A 20,650-nucleotide genomic window follows, 5' to 3' on the forward strand; every position below is an offset into this window, starting at 1 on the left:
GAGGGAACCCTGAGAGAGAGCTTGCTGAATTCATGGCAGAGATTGTAGGACTTCGATCCCATGATGGCAGGGAGCTAGACTTGAAGACCTGTATTCCTGCAGCATTGTCAGGCCCAGAGAAACAATGTTTATATTGCTATCCTTACAGCTATTTTGTTATCTCTTCCCTCAGGAAAAGCTGCTCGTTTTAAAAAACTAACTATTATCTGTATATACAAAATAATGTGGGCCTTTCCCCTCCTGTTACTGAATTCTCGAAAAAAAAAAAAAAAAGATATTCAAGCCACATTCCAACCCACCCAGGAATTACAACTACTTAAAGGGTCTGAAAAAAATGAAAGATGAACAACATGTTTCTTAGATGTAATAATGTAGGCCCATATGGAAGGAATTGCTAAACTGTCCTCTCGTGCGAAAGAAACTGAACAGATTGCCTAGAAATAGGCAGCTCCCCTTCTCTTCAGTGAGGGAAGCAAATACCATCCAGATGGAAATTACCAAATGGATCAAACAGCTACATTTTATTCCCAAATGATCTTTGTTCTACTTATCACTCATTATACCAGGAAAACTCTTCTGCCTATATCCCAAGCGTAGGCAGGAGAATACTATTCGTCGTATCCTCATTCAACATATTCTATATCGAAAGGGTTCCCCAATGAGATAACGATCTTGTCACACAAAAAAGGTGAGAAGAAAAAGCATCTTTCCTAATGAGCACATTCATTTAAGATCCCTGGATTCCTTTGTTTCCTCTTAAGTCCAACATTTGACTGAGGATTACACTGACTTTGTGACGCAGCAGTCCTCTTCCGGATGGCCAGTGTGACTACAAGCCTTTTCAACAGTCCTGTCGCTTGCTGAGTTTTACAAAGGTGAATTTTACTAAGTCCCAGTGAAGCAACCCTGAGGTTTTTCATCTCCTTTTATTTATGCTCATCAATGGTTAAATACTTTAATTGGAAGTTTGAATAAAAACAATTAAAAAATCACGAAGAATCCTCATGTTTGGCCCAATATGATTAAATATGAGCATATATAACCACATTCAACAATTTAGGGGAAATTTTCAAAGGCATAAGAGAAGTTAGTTACCAACTAAAATGGAAAGCCAATGAAATCTGTGTATCTATAACTCTTACTTATGTCCTTGAAAAATCTTCCTAAGGTTTTACATGGTAAAATCACATTTCTTTAAACATATCCTCCTCTAAATTTCTGATTAATCTTATGGATGCTTAACTCCTGTCCTACTGAGTTATATATACTTTGGCTACAGGATTTTCTTATAACATGATTTTCTTTTGCCTGGAAACCTACTACAGCAGAGGTACAATCTTTAAATAAGAACTGTCTTATGTGTACAGCTGTGGCTGCATGACAGGATTAGATCAAGTGCATTTAATCTAGCTGGTCCATGTAACACTATGTTTTATTTCCCATTAATCTTTGAACACAAGTTCAGCTTCTGTCATAGCTCTTTCAGGGGGGCCTAGATCAATAAATTGGAAACCGTTTTTTAATGGTGTGGTCATCAACAGATAACACTGAGTTCAGCTGCAGCAATCCAAAAATATCAAAGATCCCACCACTTCATAAATCATGCGGACAAAGTCAGGAAGATGCAAGTGAAGAAGGCACCAGCACACCTGTGAGAGTCTGAGATCTGACTGGTGTTTTACTCTCTTTCAGTGCCAACGGATGGAAGTCGGGTATGCAAGAATGAGGAACAGGGCGGCATCACTGCCAAGGGAAAACACACAAACACACCCTGACTGCAACAGTAGTATAAACTCTCTTCCAAGAGACAGAGGGTAGACTAACGTGCACAGGAGACCCAACGTAAAGCACACAGATGGAAAAGTGATTCTTTCCACCGGTAATCAAGGAACAGATTGACAAGCAGATTCAGACATTTTGTACAATACTATGAGTTGGTAGTCAGCCCCAAACAATTGTTTTGAAGCAGAAAAGAGCCAGGAAACATTAAGTTCCCAGAATATCCAGGTGAGACACAAAACAGTATATTACTAATACCTGAGAGCTTACCTGAGCTCAACTAAGTCTTATGGACAAGACAGCCTCTTTTGAGGGAAATACTAGTTTAGGGAATAAAACATGAATGTTTATACATCCAAAAAGGGTCAGATTTACCCACAACACAAATTATTACTCCTAATAATACTGCTACAGTAATTGCCTTATTCGTATGCCATTTGTTTATAAAAGGCTTAATTTACAATGCACCCCAGTACTTCAGAAGAAAAAAAAGTGTGTTAATTTCAGAGTAGAAAAGGAGTATTTATTTTCCTGTCAGAGTTCAGAAATCATTTTCAAGGACTGTTATTAAGCTGAAGCAGAGCTTTCTACTCAAAATGATTTATGAACCTGAAGGACATGTCTTGACAATCACCATATTCTTTCCCCAGCAGCCTGTCTGTCACTGCAAAGAGCAGCACTCATTCTTAGCAGATATGGCATCTTTTGGAGACTTGCAGCAACTTGAGCAATTATTTTTAATTTATAAACAGCAGAAACTACTTCCCTCCTCTACTACCTGTAAAGCTCCCAAGGAGGTATGCTAACAAGAATTTGCTTTAAAATTACCTTACTTAGGACACAGGAATTAAGGAGAAGAAACGCTATCCTTTCGCTGCCTCCCAGAAGAACAACAGTGATTGCAGGCACTAATCCACTCAAGGAAATTCACCACAGGTCAGGCTTAATCCATGCATCTGAATACGCTATTTTATAAATTGTTTCCCTCTCTTCTGCAGTGTCCTACTTTACGCTAGCCAAGGAGAAGCATGTACAAGTAAAGAGTAGCGCACAGTTCACAGATAAAGAACACTGAATTCAGCTTATTTTTATGCAAAAGCTCCTGAGCACTAGATCTGGCATATGTTCAATACCTCACTTAATGAATGCAGTCTGATCTCCTATGGCCTCAAGCAAATTTCTCTCAGGTCAACAAGGCTTCAGATCTACATGCACGTTTAACATTTTATTTCCTGTTTAAAGCATTTATAAACTGTTACCTAAATGCCTCACAGTCAACCCAGCAGAGCTAGTGAATATGCATAAAGATAAAACTACATAGTTAGTTCAAGCTATAAGTATAAAGGGAAATGTCCTCACGTAGAATTTTCAAAAGAGACAGAACAGCACAAAAGAGAGGGTTCCTGAGTGTTAATATAAGTTATCTCTTAAGAGAAAGGCTAGTCCAGTGTTTAGAGCAGCAGCCTAGGACACAGGAGGAGGAGGATTTCAACTCCTTGTCCTGCTAGGCACTACCAGGATTACCGACAGTCAAAACACATAGCTTACATTAACTACTAAAGCAGGAGGCTTGATGTCCAAGCTAGTCCCTCTTGGCTCACCTTTATAGCCAGTGAGACAAAAAAGTAGTGCAAATCATCTGACCTGCTTTAGAAGTCTAGTTAGGATGAGACAAAGCCCAAGTATCGATTTCTCTTCAGGACCACCAGGAACCCTACGACTTATACTTGGAGAAGGAATTCAACTCGCCAGAGAGTGAAATAAGCAGAATTCAAGCTTAGTTCTCAGAGGTAATCGACGAAGTTCTTGTCTAAGAGACACTTGTCTATGTTGGGACACTGTGAAGGGCCACAACCTTGGCTGAGCAGTGCTAAACTGATTTGGGATTTACAGTGAGACCCCTCTGTAATCAAGTCTCCTGGGACCCAAAGGACTGAGCTTGTCCAACCTAGGAACCATTTCACTGAAAAAGCAAAGCTCACGGAAGAGGAAGTGCCTTTAAATAAAAATCTATTTTAAGTTGCACAATTGATTACATGAAATTCATTGTAGTTTTCACCCTTTTAAGGCCTGAAGGGGGTCAAGCGCACAAAGCTCTTGACTCCCCAAAAAAGTAATTTAACTACAGGCTAGCTTTGCACTAGAGCAGACACACTTTATCCCCTCCCCTTTCCAAGCTCTGCCATTTTTCCAGAAGATAGATACACAAGTTTCATGGGAAGAAAGTGAGAATAAGCAACGTAGAGCTTAACTCTGTAGCTTAGTAAAGATGTCATTTCACCTGAGAAACACCAGGAAATATTGTGTCAATTATTTGTCCACATCCAAACGTAAGTGCAAATCCCAAACTCAGAGGCATCTGAACGGGGACTGCAGGAACATGCTGTTCTGGGATAGATGCAGGTGTCAGATGTAACAAGTAGCAATTTTTTTTTTTTGGCCCTCCTAAGCATCATGACACTAAGTGATGCCTGTTTCGAACCCAGCTCAGCATATCTAACACACTGGGATACTTGCTCATGCCAGTGGCAGCTTTATTTCTTAGGTTTCAAAAAACTGAAGAGATTATTGCCTCCTATATCCTCTCCAAGAACCACTCAGGGCCACTCCCCTGACAGATGTTACCATCCCCACAGATCTTCTTGCTCCTCCTGTGGTCAGCTGCTCGTAAGCTGGTTCATTTTGACAGAATAGTTTTAGGGATTTATCACTTGAGCAGCCAGGCTGACTAGCTTGAGAAAGGGTAAATTTTTATTGATGGATATGAGACAACAGGGACAGTGATGAACTCTTTACATTAGAGAATAAAAACCTTCTCAGCTATCATAAGAAATGTGTGTCAAGATCTCAACCTCCCTACTCGGGTTTAGGAACTGACCTCCACAAGACAGTGCCTAAATTTAGTGGTGATAATGCTCAGCAGGCTATTAACTAAAGCTCTTTGACTGGGCCCTGGCTTCTCTAAACTTCTGCTGGCCACCTATAGCACACCGGTAGCGGTATACTTCTGCCCTACAAAATGATGAGGTATCCAGACTCTATAGGAGCCATATGAAATAGATTTATTAATTGTTTCCACCATAGATAGCTTATTTATATCAGACAAAATGTACTGCTCACCCACAAAGCACTTTTTGCAAAAGATCCACCATCCATAAAGGAACTCTAATTTACTGTTAATTCAGAAGCCACATCCTTATGGTGATCACATCCAGAACAGAAGAGGCACCTAAAATTGTAATGGTGGCAGAGATGAGCAGGTCCTAGCCTCTCACTATCCACAGGGCAGCCACATACTGGGCTGTAATTCCTTCTAAAGATCCAACACTGTGAGAGGCAAAACAGCTTTCCGCCCCTCAAGCAAACCTCCAAGCGTAAGCAGTCATAAAGCAGTGGTACCCTCCAGCTACTGCCAAAGCTAGCCTCACCCCTCGAATTTAAAGCCCACTCACCAGCAGGGCCTTCCTGTAGCCAGCTGGAAACAGAGACACGGCTACAGAGAGATGGAGTCCCCCACCCACAGATGGGAAAGCAGGGAGGCAGCATGCAGCAGATGGTGGGGGCAACAGAGAGCAATGAAAGATGGCCACGTTCTTCCTCCCTAGCTGCTTCTGTCACTCAGAGCGAGAGAGAATCTCTCGCGGCTTTCAGGTTCAGAGCTGCGTTACAAAAAACGACAACGCGCTCCAGTAGCTTCCCACTTAAACTGCCAGGCAGCCATCAGCTGAGAGGCCACAGCACTTCAAAGCACCTTACTCTTGTCCAAATACAACTAATGCAAGCCTGACCCAAGCGGACTTCAAGGAATCCTGTACCGAAATTCTCTTTTCCTCTGATCCATACACACACACCAAGACCAACACTGTAGTAACTAGGTAGTTATTTCCATTTCATGAGGACAAGAAATTGTAAAGCATCTTTATGTGCTTTTCCAGGCCAGTGATGTCAAAGTGGGAGCTGATTGCCCAAAAGAAAGGAGTTTGATGAACAGATGGCATCTTAATTTCTGTTTAATTTTGACTAAGTGTTCCCAGTAACCCACAAACTAAGAACCATTTCCAACCTTAGATGATTGACCTGATTCACTAATGGCTTGAACATAAACAGAATTTCACTGCCTGAGAAGCCAGGCTTGCAGCTGCTCTGGGTCACTAGAGTGAATCACAGCTCCCGAGGCACACGGGTGAACCTGACCCATCATTTGTGAAGTGATCCTCTAGCAATCTCCTTTTAGAGCTGCTTACTTCACAGATGGTAACTTTTTACCTCAAGAACTTGCCACACTACCCTGAGCTTTGCAAAGGCAAGTAGGTTAATTTGTGCAAAATATGACAGTGACTAGAGCTCAGAAGAGCTTTAATAAGGGTCCAAGTCAGTTTAGCTTCCAGTGCTGAAGCCTGGCATTTTCCCTGGTGGTGCCTCTCCTATTCAGTGCAGGTACAATAGTTTATGCTTATTTTTATAAGCAAGACAAAAAAGGCTGAGAAGATTTTATACAACCACTGGTTTTTTTCCTTCCCCTCTTACAGCAGTCATGGGGCCAAAAGAGAGAATAAGAACTAAATCTAAACTACAGGGTAAGTCTCTCCCACTGGCTTGGTCATCTAGGCTTGGGCTGACATGCTGGAGCATGCAAATAACTTTCCTTCCCATGGAAACTGGAGTATCTGATGAAGAAGGGAAGACAGAGTGATACATACCTGGATTTTAACCTGCAGTGGAGTCAAGGTACAGCCAGAACTTCCACTGCATAGCCTAAGTGCCCTCTTAGCTTAATATTTAAATTCAGTCTCTGAGAGAAAAAAAATACTGTCTTCGCATGTCTCCACTTCAATTACCAACTCTCAAGAAGAAGACTAAAAAAGAAAAAAGGACAAACATCTGCAGAAAGTGACTTCTCCCTATTATTTTATGCTACCTTCATTTATGCCACTCCCCCTACATTTATACATTTGTCCTATGGCTTACACCATTATCTTGCCTGACAGGATCAGCATCACAGACTAGGGAAAGATGATATTCCTAGTTAAGCCCTCTCGGCCAAGTTTTCTGAAATATTCCATTTTCTATCCTAGCCGCTTCTGTTCTCTTTATTCCCAAGAAAAAGTTGCTGCAAGAAAAATGGACTTAACTCAAACAGATGTGGGAATTTCTTGGTTTAATCAGGCCTTAGGAGAAAGGTCTGCACTATAAAAATCTTTCATGCCTTATGTGGTTTTAGTAAGTAGCTTTAACATTCATCAGTTTGAGGACTAAATGAAAGGGCTGTTTCTAAGAAGAAAATATATAGTACTTTTTCACATTAGAATTGCTGCCCAAAAGATACAAGCCTGATTTATCAAGGAGCACAGAAAATGTAAATCATGGGCAACTCATTTTTGTTCTGAGTTATACCAGTGTCAGTATTGAGCATGGGACTGGCCTGCTATGACCTGAGAACTAGACCCAGTTCCCACGTCTCCTATGCACATAATGTTTTTCAGAGTACAAGATAAGCAATACATGGGGAGTGGGAGACTTCCAGAGGAACCCTTCTCCATTTCCTACAAATGTTTAACCTCCAAGTGAACCTAGAATTGATGTTGGCATCATTTACATTGAACAAAATGCATGTTGTCATCTTCCCTAGTTTCCAGCACCTTTCTGGTCTTCAGTGCAGTGATTCTCCAAGGGGAACACAGACCCAGTTCCTTCCATGTCCTGGAGTTACTGATTCTGACCAAACTGTGCCTATTTTAGAGATTCCTAAAAGGTAACTGGCAATTAGCTTTACCTTTGGAAATACATAATGAATTCTTGGTCGTTAAGGGAGACTAGAGGCCTAGGTGAATGCAGATGAAATATAGAGCAATTTATTATTTTTAAAATATTATGAATGCTTTTTTTCTGAAAAATAGCAGGAACAGAATTAATTTCTAGTTGCCTGATAAATAATTGTTTTGACTTAAGAGAACTTTCTTGACATACGCGTGATCTGTCACCGTTAGTGTTCTGTTTCCTTACGTCTGACCACAAAACCAGCCTTAACGTTCCTGTTTATGACCTTTCCTACCAGGGAAGAGCAAAACAGATAAAGAAAAAGCATGACTGAAACTTCAGTTACTTTTCTTTGATTATATAAAACTCCTTGCTCAGTGTTAGAAGAAAAAGTTTTGTGTTTTTTGCTTTTTACACCTCTCTTAAGAGAGAATGACTATTACTACCAGTGTTTTTTGACTTTCAGATTACAATTTTTTCCCCCCAATGGAGGCACAAACCACTCTACAGTGCTTTTAGCCTCATGTACACCATGATTTTCTCTTTTAAGTTTGCTTTTCACTTCACTGGGCCTCTAAAAAGCTCTACTTAATACGCACCATTTCAGGTTACAACTTCCGTGTATTGTGTTTATATTCTACTTCTAAATAATGCTTTTGTTAAAACTAGAGAGAGAAGAGATAGGGCTTTGCCACTAAAATGAGATAGTTTGGCTTTCATACGGGGGAGTTCAATGTAGAAAAGAGAACCAGGTAAATATTGCCAAAATATGTTAAAAAACATTTGTTTGATGCGGACTATTGATCCTAGCTACTTGTATTCTGTGCTGTTTCTACCAAATTTTGTAAGTGGAAGAATTTGAATGAGAAACAAAGATTTTGTGAATGTCTGTTGATAGTAAACTTACTGACCTCCAACTTCCACCTAAGTGCCCTGATCATTTAGTCAAGAAGCACATATAATGCCTTTTCACTGGGATGGTCCATGGAGAGCAAACAGAAGAGAGCAGTTGATTCAACACAAGTCTACTGTTCAAATGTGTTCTATAAGCATATCGCTACAGATCACCCCCAATTTCAAAAAACCCCAAATCACAAGGGGCAATAGTCATTATTCTCCTTGAGGCATCCAGCAAGCCCAGACTCCCAAAGGATATCAGCTTGGCAGGACACCAGTATACAAACCATCTGGCCTGCCACTGCACATCTTGGAGCTGGCTTCTATAAAAGATCACATTTAAAGAATTTGAAGGCCGTTGTTTCGTTGTTTGCTAGTGTAATGCATCACCTAATCTTCTTGTACATCAATTAGTACATAATTATTTAGCACAATTTGACTATCATTTCTCATTTCCTCATTCAGTAGTAGGATAAAAATGGAGAGAGACGGAAGTTTAAGACAGAAAATCTTGAGCTGACCCACCTTTTCTAACACTGTTGCATGCAACACTCCAAACATTAACATTTCTCCACTGTAGTCTCTAAGAACTTGCATTTTTACTTAAGAGAGAGAAAAAGCAACTGACACTGCTAGCCAAATGACAACAGTGGTGTCTGTACATATTTAAACAACCCCTTCTGGTAGGAAGAAAGGATTTCTTAAGGAATTAAAACACAAGGGGCCATGGGATTTTAATTGAAATCTACTGTTTGCAAAGCAATGCTACGAAGTGCCGGCAAGACTCTATTTGCCCAAGGAAAGGGTTGAGTCTCTCTTGCATTACAGTGGCTCCGTTCAGGTGAAATGCATGTTCCCCTACCTATACCTGTGTGTGTCCTCAGCCTTTATTCAGGGAATTATTAATTCCAGCAGGAGGAAGAATGGGGCCAAAAAACCTAATTAGCTTTAAGATTAAGTTTGATAGTTTATAATGTTATAAGTCACATATGCCTTTGATAGAAAGAAACAGGACTGAGGAAGGCTTAACATCATAGTAAATTACTATGGTCCAAATCACAAAGTAGATAATTATGTTATTATAACTATGACTATGTGATTACCACATCAACACACTTCATGTATTATAATTTGACCTCCAGCCTGAGCTAACAGGCCTCGTAATTTACTGTCAGGAAGACAAAGCTCCAATAAAACTTTTCATAAGTACTCATTCTTACAGCATCATTAATTTACCAATATAGAAGTTACCATGCTCGATATTTACAAGTGCTCTCCCACATCAGAACATCTTAGCATTAAATAAGACAGCTGGGTAGCAGGCATATTCATCTTCATGATTGCTTGCTGGGCGTTAAGAAGAGCAGAAAGAAATTCAGTAGCCCTGTTTCCCAAGAAGCAGCAGAAGCCTGAAGTTTGGGACTTCACAGGTATCTTCTCTGCTTAGACAGTGCTCCAAAACACCCGCTCCAGCAGCTAGTCCCCTTGGCATCTGGTGTGTATTTTCTAAAGAGGTGTTGGATGAAGACCAATTCAGCTATCGCTGTAAGCAACTGCACTGAAGCTTAACTGAGTAAACAAAGTCAGGTTTCCCACAGTAAAGTGGTGCCTCTGGAACTGTGTGCATTAAAATGACTTCAAATCTAGTCAGTGCCCATTCTGTCTTTGGCTTCTGAAGAGCAGCATCAAATGTAAAGTAGTAACATATCACATGGGGGTAATCAGTGAAGGCAGAGAAAGAGCACATGCACAGTGCCACCTATTACTGTATAGTACAAATTGCTCTTTTTAAATAAAAGTAATTTAAAAAAAAGAAATTCAGAAGATAATAGAGGATCTCCAAAAGTGTGGGGGCAGCAGCACAGGATGACCTGCAGTCTGAGTTATCCATCTCTTAGCTCAGATGTTCCGGTACTCATGTGAGGCCCAAGCAGTCACCTAAAGAAAGTGGTCTGAAAAAAGTCCAGTAAGACCACTCAAGTGAAACTGCTATTTAAACAAGGGGCTTACAAGTCACAGTTGAAGGGGTTTTTTTTTGTTTTTTTTTTTTTACAGATACTACCACCTACAGGAATACATTGAGTATCCTGTTATAGGTCAGCTTATGAAAAACAAACAAACAAATAAAAAAAAGCCCCAAGGCACTGAAGGTATGCTAAGAACAGCAAAACTACTCCCAAAATTCCTGTAAAAATGTGTTTTCAGGAAGTCAGTGAGATTACATTTCCTCAAGTTCCAGAGGAAACTGTCACTAAAGTCAGACATACTTTCAAACTTGCCACTATATGTTGAAGTTATAAAAGTGATTTAATAGATATTTCAGTCTTAGTTAAAGGAAAAACAAATCACAAACAAGTGGCAGAAGGAACACTGGAAGGCAGTGCTCTTAAACGTTCTTAGAAAATTGATTATAAAAAGTGTTACAAATTTTTCTCGTGTAAAATTTCCAGTCATCTCAAACTAATTGCTAGGTCATGCTAACTAATAAAATCTTTTTGCTAAAAAAAAAAAAGTACTTTTGTAACAATGGGGAAATCACTTTGCTATGATGTTTTACCTTATTTTATTTCTGAGGTTTCTAGTCTTTCCAATGCAGTCGATTTCTCCCCACAGGATTTCGACCTTTATTACTTGCTGACAACACGTCTGACAAATAGCTTTTTGCTGTGGTAGCTGAGGTTGAGCCATCTGGTTTTTCTCTAGAGATCCATGTGTTATTCGTAATGACATTTTTCTGTTTCATTCCCCGGGGAGTAGCCCCTGCATGCTGATTTCCTATTTGACCCAAAAATACATCATCACATTTCGACAACCGACCCCTCCCCTTTACGGCACAGAAAGCACTACTCTCGGAAAGTTTCAGTGTATCATTCATCTTTGACGGTACAGGCCAGTAGGCTTCGTCTCAGATCCCAGGCAGACTGAAGTCAGCCTTCAGATTTGAATCGGAGGAGACAACCGAAGGTACCTGAGGAGGAAAGAAAAGAAGAATATATAACTTTAGGTGTCCCGGTATACTTCTTAAGACAGGGCAACATGCCTTTCTGTGCACTGTGGCTAATTCCAGCCGCAGTGTTCCATTTCATTGTACAATAGGTCTGTATCATGCTCTCCCCGGAATTTAATTAAAGTACACATGATTTATATAAAAAAAAATCCCTGAAGGTGCAAAGATCAGATCAATTAAAGAGATAGTTGCGTTCTGCCCTTCCTAATAATTCTTTTTAATGACAATATTTTCATTGATTCTTTTTATACACGACTGTGATAAAGACAATGACCAGGAAACTGGAATTGAACTGTCATAAGTACTCTCTAGATTAAAAATTCTAAAGATTTCATCTTTACTATCAGAGTTCTATTTGAGCTATCACTTCATTATATAATAGATTTCTTGTTTAAAGAGAGACATCTGTATCTTGCATAAACTTTTCATCCTTTAACATCAAAAACCAGAAACTTTGCTTTTACTTGTTTTATTCCATTTATTTTAACCCAAGGTTATAAAGAAAATTCAGTAGAATAATGCTTGTAACTGCTCTAGCTAAGTGGCTCCAATAATTGGATATTTGAATTTTGTTTCTGAACAGTTAAGGAGAGGTTATATATTTTTTAAAGAGGACGAAATCTCCTGCGTGTTCAGTTTAGCAGCAGACTGTCACAAATGCAATTGCAATTGATCAGTTCTGTTCTTAACAGGATTCCTGCAGTTAATGGAAATTACTATAAAGAGCTTCAGGGCACAGGAATAATTGGATCACTAAGAAAAAAAAAAGGGAATGGAGGAAAACAGGTAGGACAGGATCCACACATTGATGACTTTTTTTTCTTTTAAACATCAAACAATTTTCAAAGGTGGTCTTACCAGAATATCATGATGAAAACAAAAACTTGAACTGTTTTTACATGCCCCAAGCCATTCATAAGCAATGAGGAAGAATACGCATAATGAAAAACACTAAATGTTCTTTGTCTTCAGATTGTTTAAACTAAAAAAGTACGCATTTCTGGAAATGATCATTTAAATATTTATACGAATAGTATATAAATATTGGATTTATAGATTAATAATAGATTTCACCAAACTAAAAACTATGAAAAGAGTTTTACTGACCTGGCAACTGCTGCAATGGTTTTGTCTTAGTTCCAATGCAAGGCTATGAGCCTCTCCGGATCATTTAATTTTACAGGAGAACTAGCATACATGCTTGGAGAGAGGCAAAAACTGTGAAGGCCATCCATGTTTTGCAGAGCGTCTGTAGGCATTGGCCCAGTCATCCCATTCACTTGAATGTGTGTCTCGTGATCCTTTGACTCTCCATTGGCCTGTGAAATATCTGCAGAAGACGGCAGCGTCTGCAAGACAGAATACCACTTTAAAGAATTCAAGTTAGATGAAGTTTTCCAATACTGTTTATTTTGAAGCCTCTTGGATTAATTTATTTCAACAGCATTCACAGAAATTAAATTCAATAAAACAAGATTTACAGAAATTTTAAAAAGGATAATATACCAATTACATTAAGCATATTTCTTAACCCCCTGGAAGCATTTCCACACCTGTCTAAAATGGAAAATAACATTCATCAACTCTTCCACAAAACAAAACAAAACCCTCTAGGATTTAACTATATCCAAAATTTAGAACTAGATACTAAGGAAAAACTGGAAAAAAAAGTAGAAAAATACTAATTTTAAGAACTGCACAATGTTGAGTCTCCTTTTGAAGAATCTCAAAATTTCTAACTTGTTTTGCTAACATATTCTCTCACCCCACACTACGTAACAAATTCAGGCTTGTCTACTTAGTAATACTCAAAGAAGTTAAGTTAAATAGACTATAAAGGTATAACTGTTCATATATAAAGGTATAACCGGTCTTATGCAGACCCTCCTATTCTGAATTAAAATGACCTTAATTCAATTTATCTTATTTCACCTCCAAATCAAATTTAACTTCACAACAAAGCTTTCAGATTATCTTCCCTGAATACTCTCTTCACTGAAATGGAGCCATCTTCAGAGACAAATGTGCCAGTTGTTTAATTATGCAGCTCTTCAGAGCAGTTGCAAGAAGAAAGGATCTCCCTAAAAGTAAGTGACTGTCATAGAGCAAGAGCATTTCATCATCCAAACACAAAGGCACTAAAGCAACAGAATTAATGCTGCATTTTTTCTTGAAATTACAGACAAAACTTATTTAAGATTGTCCACAAGTTTGACCTCTGAAGTTCTTTTTAATTATTTCCAAAATTAATAATCTGATTTATTTACTACCTTATTATCATTAGCCTTCTTGCAAAAGCTCAGGAAACGCAAACACTTCAAATATGCCAGGTCAGTAATGGTTATTTAAGATAAAATGCATTTTACCTAAAAACACACATTTTTTCCCCTCTGTACATCTTTAATGAGCATTAGCTACATCAGCTGTGTCCATTCATAAAGCTCCTAAGTAACACCAGTAAAGGAAGAGCATTTGTTGACAAGCTCATGCATCAAAATGCTAATACTGTCATGGCATGAAAGAGAGTGTATGGTGTGTGAGCTGTTGCCGTTGCCAAGAAAAAGAAGTTGTACTGTCTTGCAGGAGTGATCAGCCTGAAGCTTTATGAGAAACATATGGCTTGCAAGCAGTTCAAGAGCAGCTCCAATGCCAGGGTTACATCATATATGTCAGTGGCACTGAACTGGCCCATAGCCTTGGTGATGACCCTGAATCCCAGCTGTTGAGGTGTTCAAGCTAACCAGATGTTAAAAAGCTCATTTTTGCTGCATACCCCACCATTCTCCACCCAAAACAGAGAACCAGACACAACTGTTATCTCTGGCTTGCAAAGTGACTCTCAGAGTGCTTGGGCTCCTGAGGGGTGTGTCTTATGACTTTTAACTACACAAACACACTGGTATTCAGGCTGTAGGGTCAGGAACATGGGCCATGCCTACTGATCTCTAGCTCCTGTGCATTACAGGACACAACTTTCCCAACAGTGCACTGTGGGAGAGAAAGCAAATGAGCAATGAACACTGACTTTGACCCCATGTCACCTTCTGTTATTGGCTCTCCACCTCGAGGGAAGGGAACTAATATTGCTGAATTTTGGCCACTGTTCCCATTTAAGTATCCAACATAAACCAGCTGAGACACCTACCGCTCCTCAGTAGTAGTTGCCACCTGGCTCATTTACTTCAGGCTGAGCAGCAGGCTAGGGAACAAGATAATGACATACAGTATTTGAAGAAGCACCCATATCACCCAATGTTAGGCACATAATTTAGATTGCTACTCTTCGCTAAGGAAGTTTCTTCCTCTATCTGGATACAGCCAGTTTATTTAGGTAGGATATCATGAATACCCAATCACACCCTAGCATCATAGGCACAAACTAGTTGGAAAGTGAAAGCTATACATTTGGATGGTCCCCTATAAACACTGCAGCCAAAGAAGGCTTCAGAAATCCTTGTTTTCTAACCAGGGTTATGCGCGTGGTACCTTCCCCTGGCACTCACAAAGAATGCCGGCTGGCTGAAGGGGATGGAGGATTTGCATAGGAGAGCCCTGAAATCTTTTGAGGCATAAAAAGACTGGATCTAAAATTATTTGATGAGAATTTGCTCACTACAGGAAGCACAACAGTTAGAAGCATCCCTAGTAACAGATGAAAGTCAGCAGGAACAGTACAAGTTCTAGACTTCAATGACCCGCACTAAGGCAAATCAAATCTTCTTCTCCTCAGGAAGCAGGAGAGCTGGTGAAGCCACCAGAAAAAAAAAAAAAAACACCAAAGCAAAGCTGTGACACTGGTACATTTCATTTCTAGAAAAATAACTTCTTTGAAGGGTCTTTCCTTTCCTTCTTTTATCAAATCTTTGACCCATAGATTATTTTGCATCTCAGGATCACTTAAATACTGGAACAAAGTATTGAAACGCAGTAGAAAGATGGATTCATGAGAACCCTGATGAATGAAGCTGCTACAAGAGTGATAAAAGTTTTCGGAGAATGCTCTGGGTTATATTAGAAACTTGGTATGATTCTCTAGGAGACGCTCTTCGTCAGGGTAATATAAGACCCCGTAAGAAACTAAAGAGCATATTTTCTGTAAGACTATGGACCTAGCTGAGCATTTAATTCACGAAACCAAAAATCATGTATTTTGTCTTATGATATATGCTTTTTCCTTAAAATGCTGTATCTTAATTTCTTCCATTAGACAATTATTTCACATTATTTTTATAATATTGATCTATTTTCTTTTATATTTTCTTGTTTTCCTCTAAAATTTTCAGAAGTTACACCACCTAGGAAGAGATAAAAGTATTGTAATATTACACTGAACCTGAAAAAGTATAAATTTGCACACTAGCAAGTTTAAGAAAGCATGCACATACAAACAGCAAAGATCATCTTCCACCAAATTAAAAAAAAAAAAGATAGCAGTTTCACAGATACGAATAACAAGTTTTAATTCCTCTGGATAATTTTAATTGCATGTTTGGTCTTACTCTAAGCCTTAATATTTATCAGAAAAAAGGAAGATTAGTTTTTAAAGTTTTTTCTAATCATAGCTTTTGCTCTAGTTGCATTTACTCTTCTAGACCAACTCCTCCTGTTGCCCATGTATTCAATCAAAAAACACTGCTAAAATATCTGTATTGTGTACGCTGTCAGAAAACAGTTCTAAATATTTCTCAGCCAAAACTAATTTTACTTTAAAATGGCAGTAACTTTGAATAGGTACCATTTCCTCAGCCACTACAAATTCTTGAGAACCCGTCTGCAATAAAAGTCATCTACAGAATTATTGAACAGCTGTATTGGTTATTTCACTGGAAAGGGCAGACTGCCCTAAACTGTTTTTAATCCATATTGTCTACCCCTCAGTATTTTTAATAATCTTTCTGAAGGTTAAGAATAATAACATATCTCTCAGTAATGGATCTCCTCCTCCTTCATTAAAAAAAATGACTAAATAACAACTACCTTCTTGTTTCTTCCTCTCTCCTTCATCTCATTGGAATTCCAATTGAGTGCAAGTGACATTTTCTGTAACGTCAGAAAAAAGAAGCCTCTTCTTGTGAAAAACTTTCTCAAAAGGCCCCTTGGTCTTGATTAGCAATTCTCAAAAAAGATTGAAATCCCTGAGTTAAACCCTCTCTCCGCTGTAAGGGTGGGACTCACCTGACTGAAGCATATCTCCTCCAGGGCCTCTTTACAACCAACGGAGAGAAACAGCGACTTCTGGGACTCTTCTTGTCTTACTTAAAGTAGATGTACAAATAGGCAGGATACTCCCTAGTAAATATCTCTTTGCTTCTGATAATCATGACAATAAATAGAGAAAATATCCCAGATGTAATTGCCTGAAGTACAGACAGCAAACATGAAACGCATCTCACCTTCAATTTCAGAAAAGCTTTTAATCTCATCAGCCACACACAAAACCTTTTAAGGGGAGCATCAGAGAACGTTATCTCAGAGCTGTTTCTTTCAAATATGATTCACAGGAAAAGCAGAAAGTGGTTTCTTGCAAAAAATGTGTAGAACTAGAAAAAATTCATTGTTCTACCCAAAAGTGTCTCAGAAGAAATCCGTTTGAGGCAAAGAAGGATTAGCCTATACTGCTCTGTACATTTATCCCTTATTGTATAAAACAAAGAACTCACTACTCTGGACACAGTCTTTGCCTGGAGCTTTCTATCCATAAGGATTAGGATGACTCCATGAAAAGCAACAAAAAGCACTACCATTTATATATACTCCCCACACAAACTCCCTCGCAGCCCTGAGAAATGGGAGCAAATAGCCACAACAGCCTCAGATCCACTCTAGAAATAATATATAAAATATATCATAAAGTCAAAGGTTCTCAGTGCAAGAGAAACTGAAGTGAATGGGTACCCCAACATTATCCAGTACCAGATATCAGTTATCAGCCACTGGACAGAGGTTGTTGACATTAAGCCAGGACTTGCTGGCTCACTAATCTGAGGAAAAGTATTAACATACTCCTATTTCCCTACGCATACTCCAAAAGAGGGAGAAAAGGCCCAAAGAGATGCTGCAGAGCTGCATAGGTGGGGATGAGCACGTGTGAAGGGCAAGCCAAGCTCTCTTGCTCCTCTCTATGGTTCTCTAATTTATCAAAAGCAGCATGGACACAGCCCCACATTCAAGCTGGTAAAACTGGGTACAGCCTGTTTCTTAAGCTGCAAGTAAACACCTAAGTTCAGGAAGAAAAAAAAAGTCGTCTCCCCTTTCACAATTCTATTAATTATCTCTAGTGTCTTCTTTTCCTTTCCACTCTTCCCACCCCAAATAAACTGGCTGTTGCAAACCCCAGTCCCAGTTCCTTCTGTTAGCTGCTTAATGAATATAATGAGCTTATGAATGCTGCACTGTGTACTTTCAGTTGCGATAGGAAGAGAAACAATAACTGTTAATAATGTTCATGAAATAATTCTATAACCGCAAAGTATAGCAAGAACAGCAAGATGAGGCCGAGGCCCTTCCAACTGGAAAACATCAACGTTTAAAAAAAAACAAACAAACAAGGAAATGTGACATGACAAAGGCACTAAAATTGAGTTTGGCCACATATTCTGTGTTGGCAGAGCTGCTCGACCACCAGGCGGGCCAGTGAAGCCCTGGCACGGCACTGTGCCGAGGGCCACGTGCACAGGCTGGAAGGCAGCCCTCGTCCCCAGGAGCTCACAGAGGGCCCTCTGGACACATGCTTTTTATTTTCCAAACACAAAACAAGACAAGGTTCTAATTACTTCAGTTTTCCAAATTTATTATCAGTCCACTAAAAGTGTCTCCAATAGTTTCTCATTCCAGATCTTTCAAAAGGAAAGTATATCACAAAGTCTAGAAATCAACTACTCTTAACTTGTTTGTGCCTCCTATATTCTTGAATCTGTATTAGACATACTTTGTCATTCTTATGGCTTCCCAGAAGGTTTTTTTTTCCCCCAAATTAAGAGATAGAAGTGAAGAAGCTTTTCTTCATTATCTTGCACACAATCTTTGCTTTCATTAGACTGACACAGGTGTTTCCTGTGGATCAACAAGAGTTAAAATAAAGTCTTCTGTGTAATTTTAGTACGCATATTACAACTAAACTAAATTACAAATAAAAGGGCTTCATGGGGTACAGTTTCACAGTTGGAAAAAACATTCAGAATCTGGTCTTCTTTACAGGGACTTGAACAAAATCTCATTAGAAGAAAGAATGACCTTTCTTTTTCAAGTAGATCAATCCAACATATATTCGGCCTCAGAGGAAATTACATTGCTTGAACAAAATTATGGGATACTACTTCATGAGCCAAGCAAATTTGCTTTATCGCTCAATAATATTTGAAGGCAATGCTGGACTAAGAAACAGCAGTACTCAAAATGAGTGCTGCTCAACTGAACTGAATTGAAATTTTCAGTTAGTGCAAATAGCAAAATTAAGTCACTGGAACAGCAGTGATTTATAGCAACTGAGAATGCAGCCTAGAATGCTGGAAGTGAAAAAAACAAGATCCGAGGATGCTTGGCTTTGTATCACATTGCCTTATTGCTTTAGTATGTTAATTGGAATGGTCATTAGGAAGAAAATAATTCTGGCAAACTGGATTAATAAAGACCTTCTATTTTGGGTATTGGGTCTAGAAGGGAATGATCATCTGTTCTGCCTTCAATGAGAAAAGAATGGAAGTTTACTTTTTTCTTTAAGCATGAGTAACTTGCTGATGTTCACAAGCACTTCTCTGAGCTGCAGCTTCCAAGCACACAGGCAGTGTAGGTTATCCAGTCTACAAATAATTCCAACACAGTGGAAATGAAAATATAGTTCTTAAAAGAACTTTGAAGTATTCTTTTTTTCTGAGAGCAGAGTATAGTTTTTCACTTAACTACAAAAAGCCAGGGACTGAATTTAATAGAGTCTACTTCTGGTCAAAGGGCTCTGGATCAGCCCTTCGTGCATCACTGCAAAACTTGGGTTGAAATTCATCAGTAAGCTAAAGCAGGCAGGTCCTCTGCCGATGAGTAACAGACTTCAGTTTGCCATCAGGTCCAGAAATGAATAAAGCTAATTCCCAATCTTTATTTTAAGGGGAGAAAAATATGCATCTGTTCACTGTGTTTTCTCTAGAAGCATTAAAACGTTAGGAATGATTTAGAAGTAAAATCTGACAGGAAGGAAAGGAATGAGCTTTCCAAGACATTTTACGTAAGTAAAAGCTGGCATGGCCAGGGAATCTTAGATGTGAACTCCAGCAAGAATAGTTGAAATGCATTAAAAAGAATCCTCAAAGACGAAAAGTCAGTTCAGTTTACCATATGTCTACAGAATTCAGTAGAGGATTTGGAAAACCAAAGGAATGCATCATATGAATCCAAAACATTCTCTCTTCCTTGTGCTTGTAACTATTAATTGTTAAATTAGATGTAGCGTCACTTGGAAATTTTTCTCACTAAAATGTTTTCCATTGGAAACTTAAAACTTTTCATGGGAACATACAGATCCGCTTTGGCTGGAAAGGTTTCCCCACGACATATGGGATCACTTATCACAGCCCAGTAAAACAATCTGCTCTAGAGCGGCCAGGAGCTCAGGGTGACAGTGCCCAGCAAGAGAAAGTCCATTGTTGGCACGATCCAGAAGGCTCGAATCTCTGCGTCCCAGAGTGCACATGGACCTCTGACCACTGGATACTGTTGGGGGTGGGGGGGGGAGTTTGTGGGGGACCTTCACTTTTAGTGTGAATAATTAAATGTCTGCTGAAGCGGGGAATTGAAACTGGGGGTCCTGCATCCCAGATAGATCCACTGGCCATCAGGCTATAGATTTAATCTTTCTTCCCCATCACTCCTTTTAGAGCTGTTCAATTTTGCAATAATTAGACATGCAGGGAGACAGCGTAAATGTGTACAGTTTTTTGATATTTATTGGTAAGCTTTACTGTAATGCTCATTTATTACAGCAATGTCTGAGAAACTGTCTGAATATTTTCAGAGCAGCTATGGGAGGCAGTGAAGTATTATCTTCATTTTTGATAGATGAGTTATTAACTTCTCTCACATAAAATATCATTTCTAGGCTAGCTACTGCGGTCAGACTACTGCGTATGTGGTTTTTGCTTAGAGAACAGACATACTTTGCGACAAACTCCAGCAGATTACACCCTGACAAAACTGCAGCTAAACAGACAACTCCACTGC

At 39.1% G+C, this 20,650-nt stretch overlaps 1 protein-coding gene across 1 annotated transcript in view; it reads right to left on the bottom strand.

Annotated features, from left to right (window-relative positions):
- Nucleotides 1-20,650, bottom strand: part of C4H4orf50 (chromosome 4 C4orf50 homolog) — an 82,860-nt gene that overhangs the window by 41,572 nt on the left and 20,638 nt on the right. Inside the window, exons 12-13 of the mRNA XM_009686294.2 lie at nt 12,548-12,789; nt 10,991-11,401 (exon numbers count right to left, since the gene is read on the bottom strand). Of these exons, the coding sequence (XP_009684589.2) occupies nt 12,574-12,789 (216 nt within the window). The 3' untranslated portion in view covers nt 10,991-11,401; nt 12,548-12,573. The remainder of the gene's footprint in view (nt 1-10,990; nt 11,402-12,547; nt 12,790-20,650) is intronic.

Source organism: Struthio camelus, chromosome 4 (genome assembly GCF_040807025.1).
Source record: "Struthio camelus isolate bStrCam1 chromosome 4, bStrCam1.hap1, whole genome shotgun sequence".
NCBI classification, from domain to species: Eukaryota; Metazoa; Chordata; class Aves; order Struthioniformes; family Struthionidae; genus Struthio; species Struthio camelus.